The sequence below is a fragment of the Periophthalmus magnuspinnatus genome, chromosome 18 (assembly GCF_009829125.3).
Source record: "Periophthalmus magnuspinnatus isolate fPerMag1 chromosome 18, fPerMag1.2.pri, whole genome shotgun sequence".
Taxonomy (NCBI): domain Eukaryota; kingdom Metazoa; phylum Chordata; class Actinopteri; order Gobiiformes; family Gobiidae; genus Periophthalmus; species Periophthalmus magnuspinnatus.
In genome coordinates, this window is record NC_047143.1 from 7920452 (window position 1) to 7938264 (window position 17813).

Genomic DNA, 17813 nt, shown 5'->3' on the forward strand with positions numbered 1-17813 from the left:
TATTTGCTGCACAACCGTTGAAGTGGAACTGAGAGGTCGAAAAATCCCAAACAAAATAACTAAGCCATTAATCACAATCAGGGTTGAAAAATTGAGTTAGCTGATATATTGAATTGAGGTCATATCAAGCCAAGGGCCCGGCCAGGCAAGCAGGCGGACAGGCGGGCAGGCAAGCAGCGTATATAACCTATGCAGTCCATTTACTGGTGCATAACAGTAGACCCGCGGGTAAATAAATAATTATATAAGTGGGGCATAGTGACACACAATACATGCAGCGAATGGAGTGCCCTTTTAATTATGCACGAGACATCGGAAAGCAACAGCACTCCTCACACTCCAGCAAGCCAGCTCACTGAACACTGCGCTGTTAGAAAGGGCCAGAACACAGGAAGCTAGAAGAGAGGAGAGGTATAGGAAAAAGAGAGTGAGAGAGAGGAAGTGAGGGATGAGATTAAAAAAAGACATGGCGACTTAAAAGCAGGGAGGGGTATTGTCAAAGGAAGACCGCAAGGATGGTTTATAATGTGGTTTGCAGTACAGTATGTAGTTACTGTGGTATGGGTGCTGGTGGATGCTGGTTTAACACTGATTTATACCTGTTTGCAGCTCAATCTGTAAAAATGTTGCATACAAACTGAATTTTTATATAGTTCTTAGTACATGACTGGATGGTTTTTTGTGTTTTTTTGTTTGTTTGTTTGTTTGGTCCTGATAGTCTGATGGTTTGCTCCTAGTTTACACCTGGTTCTATGGAAACTCAATTCTTTCTGATGTGAAAGTTTTGAGAAATGCTGCTGTGGAATACAAAGGAATCGTCTTTAAAGGAGAAGAAAAATGAAAAGGAATGAAGGAAAAACAACAATTCAGCTAAGAGCAGCTCCACAAATGTACAGTAGGGGCGCTGACACCGGAAATATGAATAATTCATTAGACTAACAGCGAAAACATCTACAAAAATAGTGGTGTTTTAAACAAAGTCAGCTAATTTAATAACCCCAATTTATGGCGTACGCTGCGTTTTATTGATCTCGGTATGTCAGTTGCAGCTTAATAACAAATGGGAATAATGGGTGTTGAGAAAGAGAGGAGGGATGCCAAAGACAGCGGTCGACATTTTTATGAGAAAATAAGACAAGGCTGTAACTTGAAACCCAATATGGGATGTGATGAGATAAAAATGTCCACGCAGAATGATTTGACCCTGAATGAGACATGACGCCGGTTACTACCTCCTGGACACATGTTTCTACTTAAAGCTAAAGAATGTAAAGTTCAGAACGGTACAAAGCCGAGCCTATTTTGCCTCGAACTACCTTTGAGCTGAATGCTTTGACTATTTCAAGACAAGAAAGGCTAGCTTGACACGGCTAAAGGGGAGAGTAAGCTATGGCAGGCCAGTGCTGCTACCCTCTGGAAAAGAATAACTGCAAAATATTCCCTTATGCGAGCTGTCTATCGCATATTTGCTGAGGTTAGCGCTTGTGACAGCCCGGGCAGAGGAAGCAACCTCACACTGAGATGAAAAGTTAGTGTAACATAATCCCCCCCTAATCTAAACCTTTAGCTTTCTTTACTTCCTTTAATGGACACAAGTGAATGGCACTCCAAACCAAAACAAATCAATAGCGCTAACTTGACACAGATTAGCACCATAAAGGCAACAAGACTACTGAGACTAGCCCTGTCAGAAAGCATTATGGCAGAGAGGAGGAGAGGAACAAACATACGACATATAAGTGGAAAGGAAGGGAGAGGGGTTTAGAGAAAATGGGATTGCTTTGGTTCTTACCTGTTTGTTGTATTTGTTGATGGTTTGACTGCTGTACTCGGAGCAGTGGTCGGATCCTAGGGATATGTTATCTCCGGTGCCCACAAAGGTGTTGGCAGGGGGCAAGTCTTGAACAGCTTGGTGCTTTTTCCCCGCTGTGGGAGACTGTGGGTGCAGCTGGACCGTGGGCAGAGGCGAGCTCGACTTGTAGTGCCTTGCCAAATCCGGACTCCCGGGCCCTCCGTTGACCGAGCGGTACCTGCCCATGCCGGGACTGTCTGAAAGCTTCTCGCTCACGCCATCATAACGCTGTCCATTAGGCTTAGAAGCTTCGACCGTGACGATGCTGCTGTAGAGTGGTTGCTTTGATTTTTGCTTTTTCTTGTCCTTTTTGGGTTTTTTGGATTTGTCGTGCTGTTGAGGTGTGAAAAAGTCCTCGTGGTCCTTTTTGCCCGCCTCGTATCCGTTCTTGTTCTTGGGGCGGCAGTAGCGGGCCATCACGACCACCAGGATAATTAGAATGACAGTCATTATTCCCGATACAACTCCAATTACAATGCTTAGCCGCTGCTTGCTAAGGTCATAGTTGGGGTCACCTGCTATGTTTGTGTTAAGTGAAGTGCTGAGACTCCTAGCCACTTGTGCGTCCACTATTGTAGAGTTGGATAGAGTCTCGTTCACGTACACATGCACAAGTGTGGTGGTGCTTTGCGAGGGCTGGCCACTGTCATTCACTTGCACTACTAATCTATGGAGCCCGTAATGCTTTTGCTCTAGTTTCCCAACAAGTGATATGACTCCAGTTCCTCCATCAATCTCAAACAGTTTGAAAGGATTCCCGCCAATGATGCTGTAGTTGAGGTCAGCGTTGATGCCAGTGTCACTGTCACTAGCTTGAACCGTTCTAACCACGGTCCTGATGTTGCTGGATGGTGGGAGGAGCGTGTAGGAACTGTTTATAGGGAAGTTAACCGTAGGGGCATTGTCATTCTCATCCATGACAAAAAGTGAAACGGTTGCGGTGGCTGACCTAGGAGGATCCCCGCCGTCTACAGCCTTGACCCTGAAAGTATATGTAGTTTTCTGTTCTCTGTCAAATGACAATGTGGAAAAAATTGTCCCTGTATCGTTCTCAATAGAAAAGATGTCCTCCTCCTCCTCTATGAAAAGACTCATCTCTGCGTTCTGGCCTTTGTCAGCATCAATCACCGTTACCATGCCGACCGGACTGTTTGGCTCAAGGTTCTCTTTCACGTAGAACGTGAACACATCCTGCATGAACTTTGGCTCGTTGTCATTTTTATCCGCTACGAGAATAACCACAGTGGCTGATCCCTGTAATATAGGAAGGCCCTTATCTTTGGCGATCACTTTAAATTCATACCTCTCTTTTTGTTCCCTGTCCAGAATGGTGTTTACTCTGATGTCCCCACTGTCGGCATTAATCGAGAAAATCCCATTCACAGCCGCATCTAGGGAATAGGCAATTTCTGCATTCTTGCCACTATCTGCATCTATGGCCAGTACAGTCGTGACCCTTTCCCCAGGGGCATTGTTTTCTGGAAACGAAACTTCCACTACATTCTGGCTAAAGATGGGAGGGTTGTCATTAGTGTCGCCTACTTTCACTATAAGAGAGTTATTACTTGCTAGGCTGGGGCTTCCGGAGTCTACCGCCACTATGACCACATTGTATTCCTGTGTGGCCTCATAGTCCAGGGCTGCAGAGGTGTGAAGGAAATATTTCTTTTTGTTCTGCTCTCCCTCCATCTCACTAGCAGGCTTGAGCTGAAATGGCACATCCCCTACCACTGTACACGTCACGATGCCATTCTCCCCTTGGTCCCGGTCTGATACTTGAACCAAAGCAATGGGCGTGTCCACAACTACATCCTCTGCCACATTGGCTATTCCATCTTTTAGGAATATGCGTCCAATCTTGCGTATCTCTATGGCAGGGACATTATCGTTCTCATCTTTTATGTTTAACACCACTGTGGCCTTGTCCATTTTGGGGGGTTGTCCACGGTCACGGGCCATTACAGTAAACCTCAGTTGGCTCACTTCTTCACGGTCAATGCGGTGCAGGACACTAAGCCACCCCGTGCTTTCATCCAGCCTCAGCAACCTCCGCACTGATTCTGTGGCTGCCCCAAACACATACTCTATCTGACCGTTCACCCCCACGTCGGCGTCGGCTGCCTTTAGCTGTAATATAGGGGCCCCTGGGGAACTATTTTCGGGCAAGTCAGCCTCGTAAACGCTCTTCTCAAAGCGGGGGCTGTTGTCGTTCACATCCGTGATCATGACCATCAGGATGGCCTGGGAGGAGCGCGGCGGATCCCCTCCATCTCTAACTCTCAGCGTGAGTTCATAAGAGTCTCTCTGCTCTCTATCCAAGGCCCCCTTTATAATGAGCTGGGGCTGCTTCTCCCCGTCTGTGGTGTCAGCAACTTGCAGTTCAAAGACGCTGCTCCTGCTCGCGCCCTCGTCAAACCGCCTCTTGCCCGAGTACGAGTCCCCAGATGAGCCAGAGCGTCTAGGGGTCTCTCCGTTGTCCTGGATAAGCTCGTAACGCTCAATTCCGTTTCTGCCAAAATCTCTGTCAGTAGCAGTGGGCAGCAGGTATAGGGTCCCAATGGGTCTGTTCTCCTCCACAGACAGCGTTAGGACAGGGGAAGGGAAAGACGGCGTGTTGTCATTTATATCTAAAATGATGACTTTTCCTTCAAACAGGTCAACCCAGCTCTGCGCGGGTCCTATCACTGACACCTCAAAATCTATAAAGCATTCATTCTCATCAAAAATCATCTGGCACTGCTGTAATTTCTCACGGTCTATTCGCCTCTCATTTGTGGTCAGCTCACCTGTGATGTTGTCTATTTTGAAAAAATCAGAGCCAGACTCAAGCGTGAATGTCACCTCACCAGCCCCGGCCACGATGCCCAAGTCGGTGGCTACGTTTCCTACCCTGATGTCGGCGGGTCCCTCCTCAGCTAAGCGGTAACGCAGCACTTGCTTGGCAGCGGGTTGATGCACAAACTGCAGGATGAGCATGCAATAGTACAAATACTCCACTGCACCAGTAGTCCTCATTGTCCCCGTTGGAAATGAAAATGTCCGTTTATGAGCGAGGAAAAAATGTTAAAAAAGAAAGTAGTCACTGCGTAAAAGTCCGTATGGAGACGGGTAGTGTCATTAAAACAAGCCTCCCTTTCGGAATGCGAGACACTTCATCCTATACATCGCTCCTGCTGCAGTCATCAGCAGCAAGTGCACTGGCTCACGGCTCTTTTCCTCCGCTCTCCCTGTCAAGCACTGCCTTAGGTCTCGTGTGATAAATGAAAAAAAAAGGAGACGAGTAAATATCAAAAAATGCGCAGGGGATGCCTAAAGCGCTCCAAACATTCTGATTCTCACGCGCGTAAAAGCCACAAATCAGAGTCTCAACACACGAGTAAATGAAGTCCACGTCGCGCTGTGTTAGTCCCAGTTTTGTGGCTTAAAATCCTCCGTGTGATACTCCTCAGTCAAAGGTATAGAGCCGCGTAGTTTTCAAACTCATCTCAAGGCGCGGTTAGTTGACAAGAAGCAGCGAAAAGAAAGATACCTGTCCGGCTCCGCTTTGAACGTGCTGCCCTCTCCTCATCCAAGTCACTTCCACGCTGTGTAGACTAGTTCTGTCTCCTCTCCACAACTCCACGCAAATCCCTCGGAAAAGGCAAGCCTCGCAAGGACTCAAAATGTAATCCGTTTCAGTTTGCGTAAAAGGAAAGGATGGTTCAATTCCCGTGCGTTTCGGAGCGTTTATTTTGTCCTCGCACCTGCAGAAGCGCCGCATGTGTTGGCAGCCCCTATCTGCAGCACTGTGAGAGGGATTCGCAAATGATATTGCAGTCTCTACCGCTCTCTCTCTTCTCTCTCTCTCTTTCTCGCCGTGTCCCTCTCCACTCCACCCCCATCGGCTTCCTTCTTCTCCCCCAGCAGTGACAGCGGTGGTGGCACATAAATAAGGGTCCGCTCAAGTCTTTTAGTGTTGTCCGGTAGAAAATATTTTAAAAGAAAAACACTGACACAAGGATGTAGCTAACTGGATACTAGACGCTGTATTTGGATACGTGCTGTGGGTGCTTAATTTTTGAAGCGATCACGTGAGAGCGAGACAGCTGGTCAGTTTTAAATGTCCTCTGAAAATGCGACCACACAACCACGTACTATTTAAAACAATCATTTACAAAACCGGGTAAAAGCGCGTTGAAATATAACCGCGTTGGGAACTTTTACGCACGGCTCTATATGCCTTTAAATGATTCCAAAGTGATTACTAGCCAAGAGACGGGACAAGGCTTGGTGCTCCCTGTTGGGACATGAATGCGTGTGGTCGCTTTTTATAAATAGTCTTAGGAATTTACGCGTTTTTGGCGATGGGTCTCGTGAATGCCCAATGCGCCAAAGCACTCCACTCACATACACACATACAGTAAACTGCGTGTGTGTCCCGCTTCATCAAGTGCACTGCCTTGCCTCGTGTCTTAATCGTATCAATGTAATGTGATTTTGGTGTCAGAACGCGAAACTAATACGGAATGTTTTGGATGGCGCGAGTGACAATGCGGGTTGGATGGAGAGATACAGTGCGTCCGCGTAATGAGTGAGCGGGATGGAGGGATTTGCGAAAGAGAGAGAGAGTGAGAGAGAAAGGGAAGAGAGGAGAAGAGTCCGTCTCAGCAGCTTTTACAGTGCTCACTCAGACTTACATTCCAGCAGAGGCTCGGCTCTATCCTTGCTTACGAGTGCCCTCTATCGACGAGTCATGATCGCGCACCCTCTCTGTGTTACACATATATGAGTCATGTACAGTATGTTTCATGAGTGAGATCTACCTTCTGTTTTCAACGCCTATGCACAAATATGTTCATTACTCAAGATATTACCGATACATTACAGGCCTTAGAGCGATCATTTCAATACAGTGCTGTTGTAAGATGTTCATAAATGTTGCTTTGTGTTTGCTTTCAGATGTCAATAAGTCTCTCTGACCTGTAACTTGGCCTGGCGGTGTCAGTTACTTGTCTCTACGGGGATGGGCAAGTTAACGCCATACTGAGGAACAATCCAGGCAAAGTAATAACATCCCCATGGCAACGAGCAAGAGGTGGATGCGGACACTTCCCACAGAAAAGTTATATTGTGCACGTTTAATGGTGAGTACTCTTCTTTTTGAGGGTGTAAAATTACTTTAATGATTATGATTGTAGCTATTTTGTATCACAGTTTCAATATATATATCGATGGTAGGGTGTAGAAAGTGCTTAAGTGCTGGTTAGGATGTGGTGGCTTTGAGTGTTAGCTTAATTTGTGAAGGAGTGTATCGTATCCCGTTGATGTTCTTACCCAGAGTCGTTCAGGTCAACTGGCATATTTAAATCAATGATGGATCAATATAAAAGTGAATGGTTGTCTTTCACTTATGTTTCTACAACTGTGCCCTGCCTAATGTGGAAATTATGAACTCCAGTCATCTTAAATCACAATTATAACATATTTAGATGAAGATAATAAATGAATACTAATCCTCCAGCTAAATGACAACAGTCCGAAATTCCACCTTAAACTGTATTGATTCTTAACAGTGACATCTCGCTGGAGGTGTTTTGCGTGTATCTCTATGGTGGAATGTTCAGCAATTACCATGGTGACACAATGCGCACATTAGCAAACACTGTCAAAAAAGTTTTGATTGTTGGAAAACTCAAGATAAAATACAAAATGGATTTAAACAACACATTTTCAGGAGCGTGTGAGCAATAAACTCTAATAGAGCTTTAGACAGAGTAGTGCCTTCAGTCAGCATCACACCCCCATGGAAATTTTGATGACATCAGCTGCGAACTATGGAATATTTCAGACAAAGCTTGAAAACTTAATGGAGACAAGCATAGTGGCAGAACCTCCACAAGAAAAGTTGCGTAGTACACGTTTAAAAATAGCAGCTTTTCTCGTTCTTGTCTTTAGTCTGAGTGCAAAAGCAGGTATTCAAAGATAACAGCCCAAACTATGAAGACCCATCATGAGAGTGGACCATCTTTGTGCGTTGAATCGATCTGACTCTTGAGAAGATGAGTGGTCAAAATGATGCCAGCTCGCTCCATTCTTACAACGACTACTACAGCAGAACACGTTGGGGGGAAAAGTGCGCTTCTGCTAAAAGGCAATTCCATCAATACATTTAGGACTTTTAAAAATGTATTGTCAGAGCCTCTCCAAAATTTGCAATTGGCATGAAACATATGACCAGAAATGGATTTATTTGTGTTTATTTATTCAATATTTTACCATGTAAGTCAGTTGAGAACGCATTTGCAGTGACGACCTGGCCTAGAGGCAGCATAACACAGCTGCGCGGCCAAAAGTTATACGGGCTTTAGGAATGACCGGGTTAATCTAGCTGTTGGAGCGGACTGGTTTTTTAATTATAGGATTGAACCTTTACCTCTACTTCTTTAAACCACTGTTGACCACTGGAGATCCGGAAGGCAAGGCAAGGCAAGGCAAGTTTATTTGTATAGCACAAGTCGTACATGAGGTAATTCAAAGTGCTTTACAGAATAAAAAGATATTGAAATCGCATAGTGCCGAATAAAAAACCTTTCAGTCATATGCACAGCTAAACAGAACTTTTGGGGCCTGGATTTAAACATTGTCAAAGTAGAGGCCTGTGTTACATCTTCAAGAAGATTGTTCCACGTTTTAGCTGTATGAAACTGAAACGCTGATTCTCCGTGTTCAGTCCTGACTCTGGGCACCAGCAGGAGGCCGGTCCCTGAAGTCCTCAGAGTGTGAGATGGTTCATATGGCACTAACATGTCGGAGATATAACACCCCAAGAACTGCAGTTTTGGGAATGCTCTGACCCACTTTTAACTCCCAGTCATGTGGCGACATTTTGAAGACCGTCGAACACTCAAACCATATAATATCCATCCATTTCTTTTCTTCCGCTTATCCGGGGTCGGGTCACAAGGGCAGCAGTCTAAGCAGCGGCTCCCAGACTTTCCGCACCTCAGACATGTCCTCCAGCTCCTCCGGTGGGACCCCAAGGTGTTCCCAGGCCAGCTGAGAGACATTGTCCCTCCAGCTTCCCGTGGGACATACCCAAAACACCTCCCATATACTATTTCGTCTTGAACTCTTGAATTACCATGGCAACGGTCCAAACTAGAGATGTGAAATTCATGAACGAAGTCAGCTCTTTTGAACATTTCCTCAACGTGAATGGTTGGAACTGGGTCTCAAATCTTTTTATTTCTACTTTGATGCAATTTTACACTTAACGCTGGACCAACACAAGGATCAGGACAAAAGCAGAGCAACACGAGTCGCTTGCACAGTTTGAACCATTTTAAATCGTTCTCACATTGGCTTCTGTCAGTGTAAATACAGAAAGAGCCAGTCTAGTTTTGAATGGCTCTTTGAAGTGAACGGATCCAAAAGATTCAGATCCCGTAAAACAGCCAAAAGTCCCATCACTAGTCCAAACATTTTCATCGTTCTGAAACCCTTGGATAGTCGCCACATCACAACCTAAACATACGAATATTTCAAAATTTGTATTCTCATTTGCTTCCCATTATTGCTGGTTATAATCGGGTTCAAAATGTGTGCAGTTACCTTTTGGATATTTCATGGCAAAGTACAACGTAATCAATAGGAAAAACTGGCTCTTGCCCCCCATCTGGGAGTATAACATCATCACATTATAGAATTTGAAACAACCAATACTCACTCTACTCTACCCTGGTACTACAGCAAAGAGATAATTTGTACTAATCACTTTTAACTATAGGGGTCATAAAATAGCTTGCCTCATTGATACTTACCCAGACACTCATTAAACAACTGAAGACCTGCTATTCTTTACAACTTGATGACATTGAGAAAACCCTGCTATGCCACTGAATACAAGTATTTATTTTCAGCGAAGAAAAATGGCACTATAATAAAACAGTTGTGCCTTAGCCAATGCCAAGTCTTCAACAATAAAACACAATGTTGAAATTGTTACATTGATTTAGCAGTTACAAAGTCTTAAATACAACAGGACAGCAAACTCTTGAAGGTCCTATATTACACAAAATTGACTCTTGTGGGCTTTAAGTCGTGTTATAATGTTGTTACCTCCTCAAAAACAGACCTGGAGTTGTGTTTTGTTTCATTCACACATGTTTGAATAACACTTTATTATTAGTCTGTGCATCTCCAAACCTCAAAATTCTCTGTTCCAGCATGAAGTGGTAGTTTTTAAGTTCACAAAAACTTCACTTTCACTGTGATTTTTGACACTCTGAGTCCTCCCTCTCTTTGCTCTCTGTGCTAACTCGGTCCCCCTTCAGAGCGCTATCACAACACAATCATCGTGCATCCCTTTAACGGAACTACTGCACATCACATCAGGTTTTTCACGTTGCTGTATAAAGTTTTGTATCATGTTTTTGTATATTTACCTTTTTACCTTTAGTTCAGTAGAAATTATAGACTGAATAAAGAAAGAAGTGGAATAAGTGAGTGTGACGTCACCCTAAGCGGTCGGCTTCGATCAAATGAAGCTCATCGAAGCTAGCGGTTATAGGGACGAATTTAGAGCCGAGTTCCATATTTGGAATTCCGATTGCGAGTGTCATAGCAACCAAAGAACCAATCCGGAGCGAGACTGTGGAAAGCAACACCCCTTCCTGACCTCACTGCTGGTTTAACACAGAGGTGCTTAGCAACGCTGTCAATCAAACCAGTTGCTAACGCTAGCAGGTGTGACCTCGAGCAAAGAAGGTGCCTGATTTGTCTGTTATTAATATTCGTATCTTGAGTTACGGACACAATAAAAACAAAAACTGAGCGCGTTTATACGAACATTTTAAGACCAAAATGACGGGTCTGGTCGATGGAGCTGGAAGTGCGCCCATGCTCGCTTCAGCTAGCAAGTTAGCTATGTCGATTTATATATACCGGTACAGTCTGTGATAGAGATTAGCAATTCCAGAGCGGAAATGATCCAAATGATTGTAATGAAGGTGTATGGATGTTTAAAAGCACAGCGGAGCACTTCCTGTATTACCACATGACATCACAAGGTGCAACAGAGCGTTTTCCGTTTGAGAGAAGGAACACTCAGCCAAAATATGAATGAAACAAAACACAACTCCAGGTATGTTCGCAATGAGGAAACGACATTATAACACAGATCGGAGAATAGCGTAATATGGGCCCTTTAAATGTTCCGTTGTTTCACACTGACGAGGTTTCGAGTTTAATTTCAATAAAGGCCTGTCATTGAGCTAATTGTCAGTTTCTAATCACGATTCATTCAAAGTCACACATCCTCTAAAACTTTAAATTGTCCTGCAACTTAAATTGACTTGTGGATCTGAATTCAGAGAGCTCCATTGATTTAATCTAGACACTGCCGTATGCGTTTGGTAAATTGGACTGTTTAGGTCGCCTTCTGACCACTGTGAATTTGAAAGGACATAACCTGATCTATTTGAGATATATTTAAAATACCAGTGTGAAAACAATAGGTAGAAGTAGGGTTTTTTTTAGGTTGATATTCATAATTGTAGTATTGTTGATGGTTGTAGTACGAGAAACAGTTATAATATCGATAGTGCCACTGATAATGAGAGTAGAAGTAGTTGTAGTAGCAGTGGGAGTAGTAGTAGCAGTAGTGGAAGCAATAATAACGATAGAAATAGTGATAGTTGTACCGATAGTAGTAGAGATAGTAGTAGTGATAGTAGTAGCGATAGTAGAAGAGATAGAAATAGCCATAGAAGTAGTGATAGAAGTAGTGATAGTTGTAGTGATAGAAGAGCAATAGTAGTTGCAATAGTAGTAGCGTTAGTTTTAGCAATAGTAGTAGTGATAGTAGTAGCTAAAGTAAAAATTATATTAGTAGTGATGGTAGAAGAGATAGTAGTAGCATAGAAGTAGTGATAGAAGTAGCGATAGTAGAAGAGATAGTAGTAGTGATAGTTGTAGTACTAGCAATAGTAGTAATGATAGAAGAGCAATAGTAGTAACAATAGTAGTAAGGATTGTAGTAGTGCTAGTAGTAGTGATAGTACTAGTGATAGAAGTAGCTATAGTAAAAATGATAGTAGAAGAGATAGTAGTAGTGATAGTTGTAGTACTAGCCATAGTAGTAGTGATAGTAGTAGCGATAGTAGTAGTGTTAGAAGTAGCTATAGTAGTAATGATAGTAGTAGCCATAGTAGTAGTGATAGAAGTAGCTATAGTAGTAATGATAGTAGTAGCCATAGTAGTAGTGATAGAAGTAGCTATAGTAGTAATGATAGTAGTAGCCATTGTAGTAGCTATAGTAGTAGTGATAGAAGTATTGGTAGTAGTGACAGTAGTAGCTGTAGCAGTAGTTCTACTTGCTAACAACAACTAGCATTCTAATAGTCCAATTCCTGTTTACTGTACAATAAAACACTTCATAATTAGATGCAGATGGTACACCGCTGACATATTTTTTACCTCAAGAACTGCTTATGCAATGTATTTGCACTGCGGCGAGAAAAAAAAAAAAAAAAGCTCAAATACGTAGAACAAAATCCAGTACAGGGCTTTTAATTTCTCTGCACATAAATTTGATGAACATTCAATCCCCCGTCGGACTCCCTCTCTCTCCCTAGACGTTCCCTCCAGCTCGTCGAAACAAATTTGACCATATGTTTTCATTTGGTTACTTGCATATTCCTTAAAAAGTACACAGGGTTTCAAATCTTTACTCATAAATTTAAAGGTCATATATGTTTTTAATACTGTTACCTTCTCAAAAACATACCTGGACTTGTGTTTTGTTTCATTCACACATGTTTGCGTAACTATTATTAGTCTGTGTACATCTCCAAAGCTCAAAACGCTCTGTTCCACCTTGTGATGTCATGAAGTGGTAGTTTTCAAGTTAACAGCTACTTTTTAAACTTTTTTTTACCAATAGATAATAGGCAATCCCAGGGCTGAAATTATCCAAATGATTCTAGTGAAGGCGTATGGAGTTTAAAAACACAGCGGGGCACTTCCTGTATTACGAAGTGACATCACAAGGTGGAACAGAGCATTTTGTATTTGAGAGAAGAACCCTGAATGAAACAAAACACAACTCCAGATATGTTTGCGATGAGGAAACGTTATAACATACATCAGAAAATAGCGTAATACGGGCTTTTTTAAAACGTACACGGCGTTTCACTTAACTTTAAAGTTTGAGATTGCGCCAAAGCAAAACACAATTCTATCCGGTTTCAATAGTTTCAATTATTTGACTGTCTTGTTCATGTGGGATCAAATGCAACACTGTTCTGCCAAACTTGTGTTCTTTGGAGGTTTTCCCAGCGTGTGAAGCTTAGACATCAAACCCGTGGCGGAGTGAAGGGGCTGTGGGCGCCTGTGTGCAGCGGTGGGAATGTAACCTTCTGGGCCCATCACCAGCTCCTCAGATCACATCGGTCCCAAAAGACGCGCTCTGGATCGGCTGCTTCCTTTGTCTCTTGACGGGCAGAGGTGGAGGTTAAAAGAGTAGCAGTTTAGATCCGTTCCCTCGTGCGGTTTGCAATGCGCGATTGGGTGAAAGTGTTTTTGCGTGTGAATTTTTAAGTACATATCGTGAACGTGTATGGAAAAGTAGCTGGAGCGGCGTAACTCGGTTGTGGGAGGATGTGACTCAGAGTCTTTAGCCTTTTGTTCGAGGTGGAAATTCATAATGGTGGTGATGGTGGTGGTTGTAGTGTGAGAGATAATAGCACTGATGATAGGAGTAGAAGTAGTTGCAGTAGCAGTAGTAGTGATCCTATTAGGGATAGTAGCATTGATGGTAGTAGTGATAGTAGTAGCAGTAGTAGATGCAATAGAAGTAGTGATAGTAGTAGCAATAGTATTAGCGATAGAAGTAGCGATAGTAGCATTGATAGTAGTAGTGATAGTAGTAGCAATAGTAGTAGTGATAGAAGTAGCGATAGTAGCATTGATAGTAGTAGTGATAGTAGAAGCAATACTAGTAGTGATAGTAATAGCAATAGTAGTAGCGATAGAAGTAGCGATAGTAGCATTGACAGTAGTAGTGATAGTAGTAGCAATAATAATAGCGATAGAAGTAGTAATTGCAGTAGCTATAGTAGTAGTAATAGTGATCATAGTAGAGGTAGTAGTGATCATAGTAGTGATAGCAGTAGCAATAGTATTAGCAGTAGTAGTGATAGTAGTAGTAGTGATAGTAGTAGCGATAGTAGTAGTGATAGTAGTAGCGATAGTAGTAGCGATAGAAGTAGTGATAGTAGTAGCGATAGTAGTAGCGATAGAAGTAGTGATAGTAGTAGCGATAGTAGTAGCGATAGAAGTAGTGATAGTAGTAGCTATAGAAGTAGTGATAGTAACAACGGTAGTAGTTACAATAGTAGCGATAGTGGTATCTATAGTAATAGTGATAGTAGTAGCAGTTATAACAGTTCAAAACAAAGGAAACATGATGGGATAATAGTAAAGGGCAACAGTATGTAATAGTTGCAACATCAGTGGTAGTTATGTAAACCCGTGTAAATGCTGAGAATGAAAAATACTTGTAACTTCAGAATGGATACCCCCACGCCAACACTGAACACTGTTAATAGCAGTACTAATACAACTTGCAGCCTTTCAGGTATTCAATTTTGCTTTCACTTGACCAAATAACAGCCTGTAGCAACAATACTTTTCCTTGAGCACCAATTTGCAGTCCCTCTCCCCCCTTTTTGAATAGTGCTGGCTAAACACAAACACACAAACAAAGGCATTGCATTTGCAGTATCGTCGGAGCGGCCCCAGTCTCCACCGTGTGTTAGGATAATAGCTTCATGTAACATTGCCAGCCTGCATTGATGCATTGATTGGGTGCTGGCACAGGCTTCGGGAGTTGCAGTAAAAGAACGGGCCCGATACGGCGAATGGTAATTAGCTTATGTGATGAGAGGACGCACTCGTTTTTTTACGACGACCTTAATGCGCGTTGTAAAGCGGGAGTTGAGTCGTAACTTATTTAAAAGGTTGGAACACTCTTAAAGATTAGCTGGCTCAAAGCAGCTATTAAAACATCTTCAAAAGGAAAAATACAGGTAGGATTTATTATTCTGGACAGCTCTTTTATTCTCCACCAAACTATGTACACACCAACCTACCTACCGCATTGGTTGAACTGTGATTTAAGCTGGTCCAAAAACATATTTACAGCTGAGTATGTTTTTGCTGTCTGGTGCTCTTTGTATCGCTTGGTGTGTTCATCTGCAAAGGACTCCAGAAATAATGTTTGGATTTGGATAAAAAGTTGAGGAAAGATTTTTGGAGCTCCTGGCCGTACTGCACTAAAGACATTTTCATTCCCACAACGAATTTAGCTTAAAAAAAAAAAAATACAAATGAAATAATAATAATAATAAATCCTGCAGATATGTTTTTGGTTGTATTGATACCTTGTTTTGCTATAAAATATGTCTGTGGTTTATAAATACACAAAATTTTCGCTACCAATCAGAACTAGAATTGTGTCAAGCTACAAAAAAAATAAATAAATAAATACATAAATAAATAATAATAATAATTACTTTGAGTTTTTTGTGACAAAGTTAGCTGCTGTGGATGAATCAGGAAATACCCCCCAGCTGTATCTCTTACCCCAGGAAATGTCCCAAGCTAAAAGTTAGTGATGGGTGATACTAGTGATTTTTATTTTGATCCAATACCAAGTCATTTTATTTCATTTCATTTCAGTTCAGTTCAGTTTTGTTTGTTTTTTTTATTTATTTTGTTTATTTATTTTTTTAATTTATTTTTTTAGTTTAGTTTAGGTTTTTTTTTTTTAGTTTTTTTTTCTTTATTTTTCTTTTCTTTTATTTTAAGTATATATATTTTTTTAATTTAATTTAATTTTTTATTTTTATTTTGTACATGCCCTTATTTGTACTTATTCAGTGTTTTTATGTTGCACTTCATCACCAAAGCAAGTTCCTAGTTTGTGAGCTGTGTTCACTGACAATGGCAATAAAAAGTCTTCTGATTCTGATAATAATAATAACAATTCAGAACTGGCATTCTAGACAAAATTTCTGAGCTAATGTTGAATTATATTTTAAGGGCTGTGATGGCGGTAACTAGTTCAGAGTTGTTGCGTAGCTTGTTTATATAGTTACCTATTTTAAAAATGGTTGAATAATTAGGTGGGTTAACGGACTTGCACAAGGACACAATGACAATATGCATCTGTGGAATCAAACCATCAACCTGTTAATCAGAGAAGACTCAAGATTCTGTTGCAGCGCTTGATTTGAAGTCATATAGTTGGTCTAAAATGTCTTGTCTGATGACTGGACCGTGGCTCTCCCTGTGGCTCTTGTTCATTGGTCTTCTTCTGCTAAAAATGCTTTATTTTGAAAGTTGAACCTCTGTATTCTCCCATCCATAAACAGCAGAAAAAGAAAATGTAATTTGCTCTTCATTTGGGGGCCACTTGACTAATTACATTGGTCTTTTATGACTATTCACAGCGGCGCCAGGTGTTCAGGGCAAACCAATTGAATTAATTATGACTTCTGAAGCTGCAGTGTTGAAAAGGTTTAAAATGACAGAATGTTGTTTATTTTTAAAAAGCTGCTGCTGAAGTGTTATAACAAAGCTTTTTGTCGTTTCCTGCTGTGAGGGTTATGACAACGTAAAGAGGGCGATTGTGCCGTTTGGTCAAAACTAAAGAACTATTTTTTTTTTAAAGAAATGAATTGCTTTTTTAACATGAAATATCAAAAGGCTTGGGAGTTTTTTGTTGTTTTTTTGTGACAAAGTTAGCTGCTATGGATAAATCAGGAAATGTCTCAAGGTAAAAGTTAATTGGTGATACTAGTGATTTTTATTTTGATCCAATACCAAGTCATACTGTGGCAAGTATATATCATACACTATGTCACCATATACCAATAAATTTAGTATTAAAAACGCCATGCTACCATAAAGAATATTACCTTGTTATAGAGAGGCTATACTTATTTTTATATAGCACTTTTCCACCTTCTAGGCACTCAAATCCCTTTACATCAAGGAACCTCTCACTTTCCCAAGGACACAACAGTATTCATTTGTGAGAGCAGGAATCACACCACTCTACCAAAGATGTTTATGTCAAGAGCAGGATTCGAACCAGCAACCTTGGAATCAGTGGACAAACACTCTACCAACTGAGGTACTGTTCACAAATTGGAGCATATCATAATTAAATTTGTATTACTATCAATTCCACTTTTCTTATTTTTTGTTTCTATGTTAAGATTCTATACAATGTACTTGATTTCTGCAGCTTTACGTTTTAATCAGTCCATCTTTGCGCATCCCCGTCACATCTCAGGCCTCTCTAAAGCACTTCTCTGTTGTTCTTGTCAGTCAGTATCCCCGCCTCAGCCCTGGTGGACTCATCACCACTTGGCTGCAGGAGGGAATAATACCACCTGTCAACACATGTATGAAAAGTTAGACGGGATTGTGAGGCAGATCACTCTTGGGCGACTCTTTTGTTGTTCAGCCCGAGAGGTAATATGTCACGGCCTCCGCTTTGAACGGAATAAAAGCAACATCAACAAGGAGTGAGTCAAGCGCGGCCACTCAGCCTGCTCCTCTCTGGCTGTCCTCTCCCTCTCCTCTCCTCTCTCTTTCTTCTCTCCCTGTCCTCTCCTCTCTCCCTCTAGCCACATGCTATTTTCAGCGCTTCCTGACGCCTTGTTCCTGCCCCTTTTTGCCCTGCAGGGCTTTAGCATGAACTGTTGGAGACACTACAATGCACAGTACAGGCACTTGAGCAGGGCACACTCCTTACAGAGTCCATTCAGGTAATAAGCAGGGGCAGAATGGAGGCTGCTGGGTTTCCTGGGTTTTACAGTTTGTCCAAGTAGCAGTGAAGACACTGTTGAGATGTTGAGTGATACTTGACACTGACATCCCATTTAAGAGAATATGTGTTTGTTTTTCTGTT

The 17813-nt window shown here is 41.9% G+C and overlaps 1 protein-coding gene across 4 annotated transcripts in view; it reads right to left on the reverse strand.

The window, feature by feature from the left end:
* The window catches only part of pcdh7b (protocadherin 7b), a 154292-nt gene extending 148665 nt beyond the window's left edge, over positions 1 to 5627 (reverse strand). For all 4 annotated transcript variants that reach the window (XM_033983543.2, XM_033983542.2, XM_055229048.1 and 1 more), the window contains exon 1: positions 1793 to 5627. In XM_033983543.2, the coding sequence (XP_033839434.1) occupies positions 1793 to 4867 (3075 nt within the window). In that variant the 5' untranslated portion in view covers positions 4868 to 5627. The remainder of the gene's footprint in view (positions 1 to 1792) is intronic.
* Positions 5628 to 17813: the final 12186 nt, after the last annotated feature.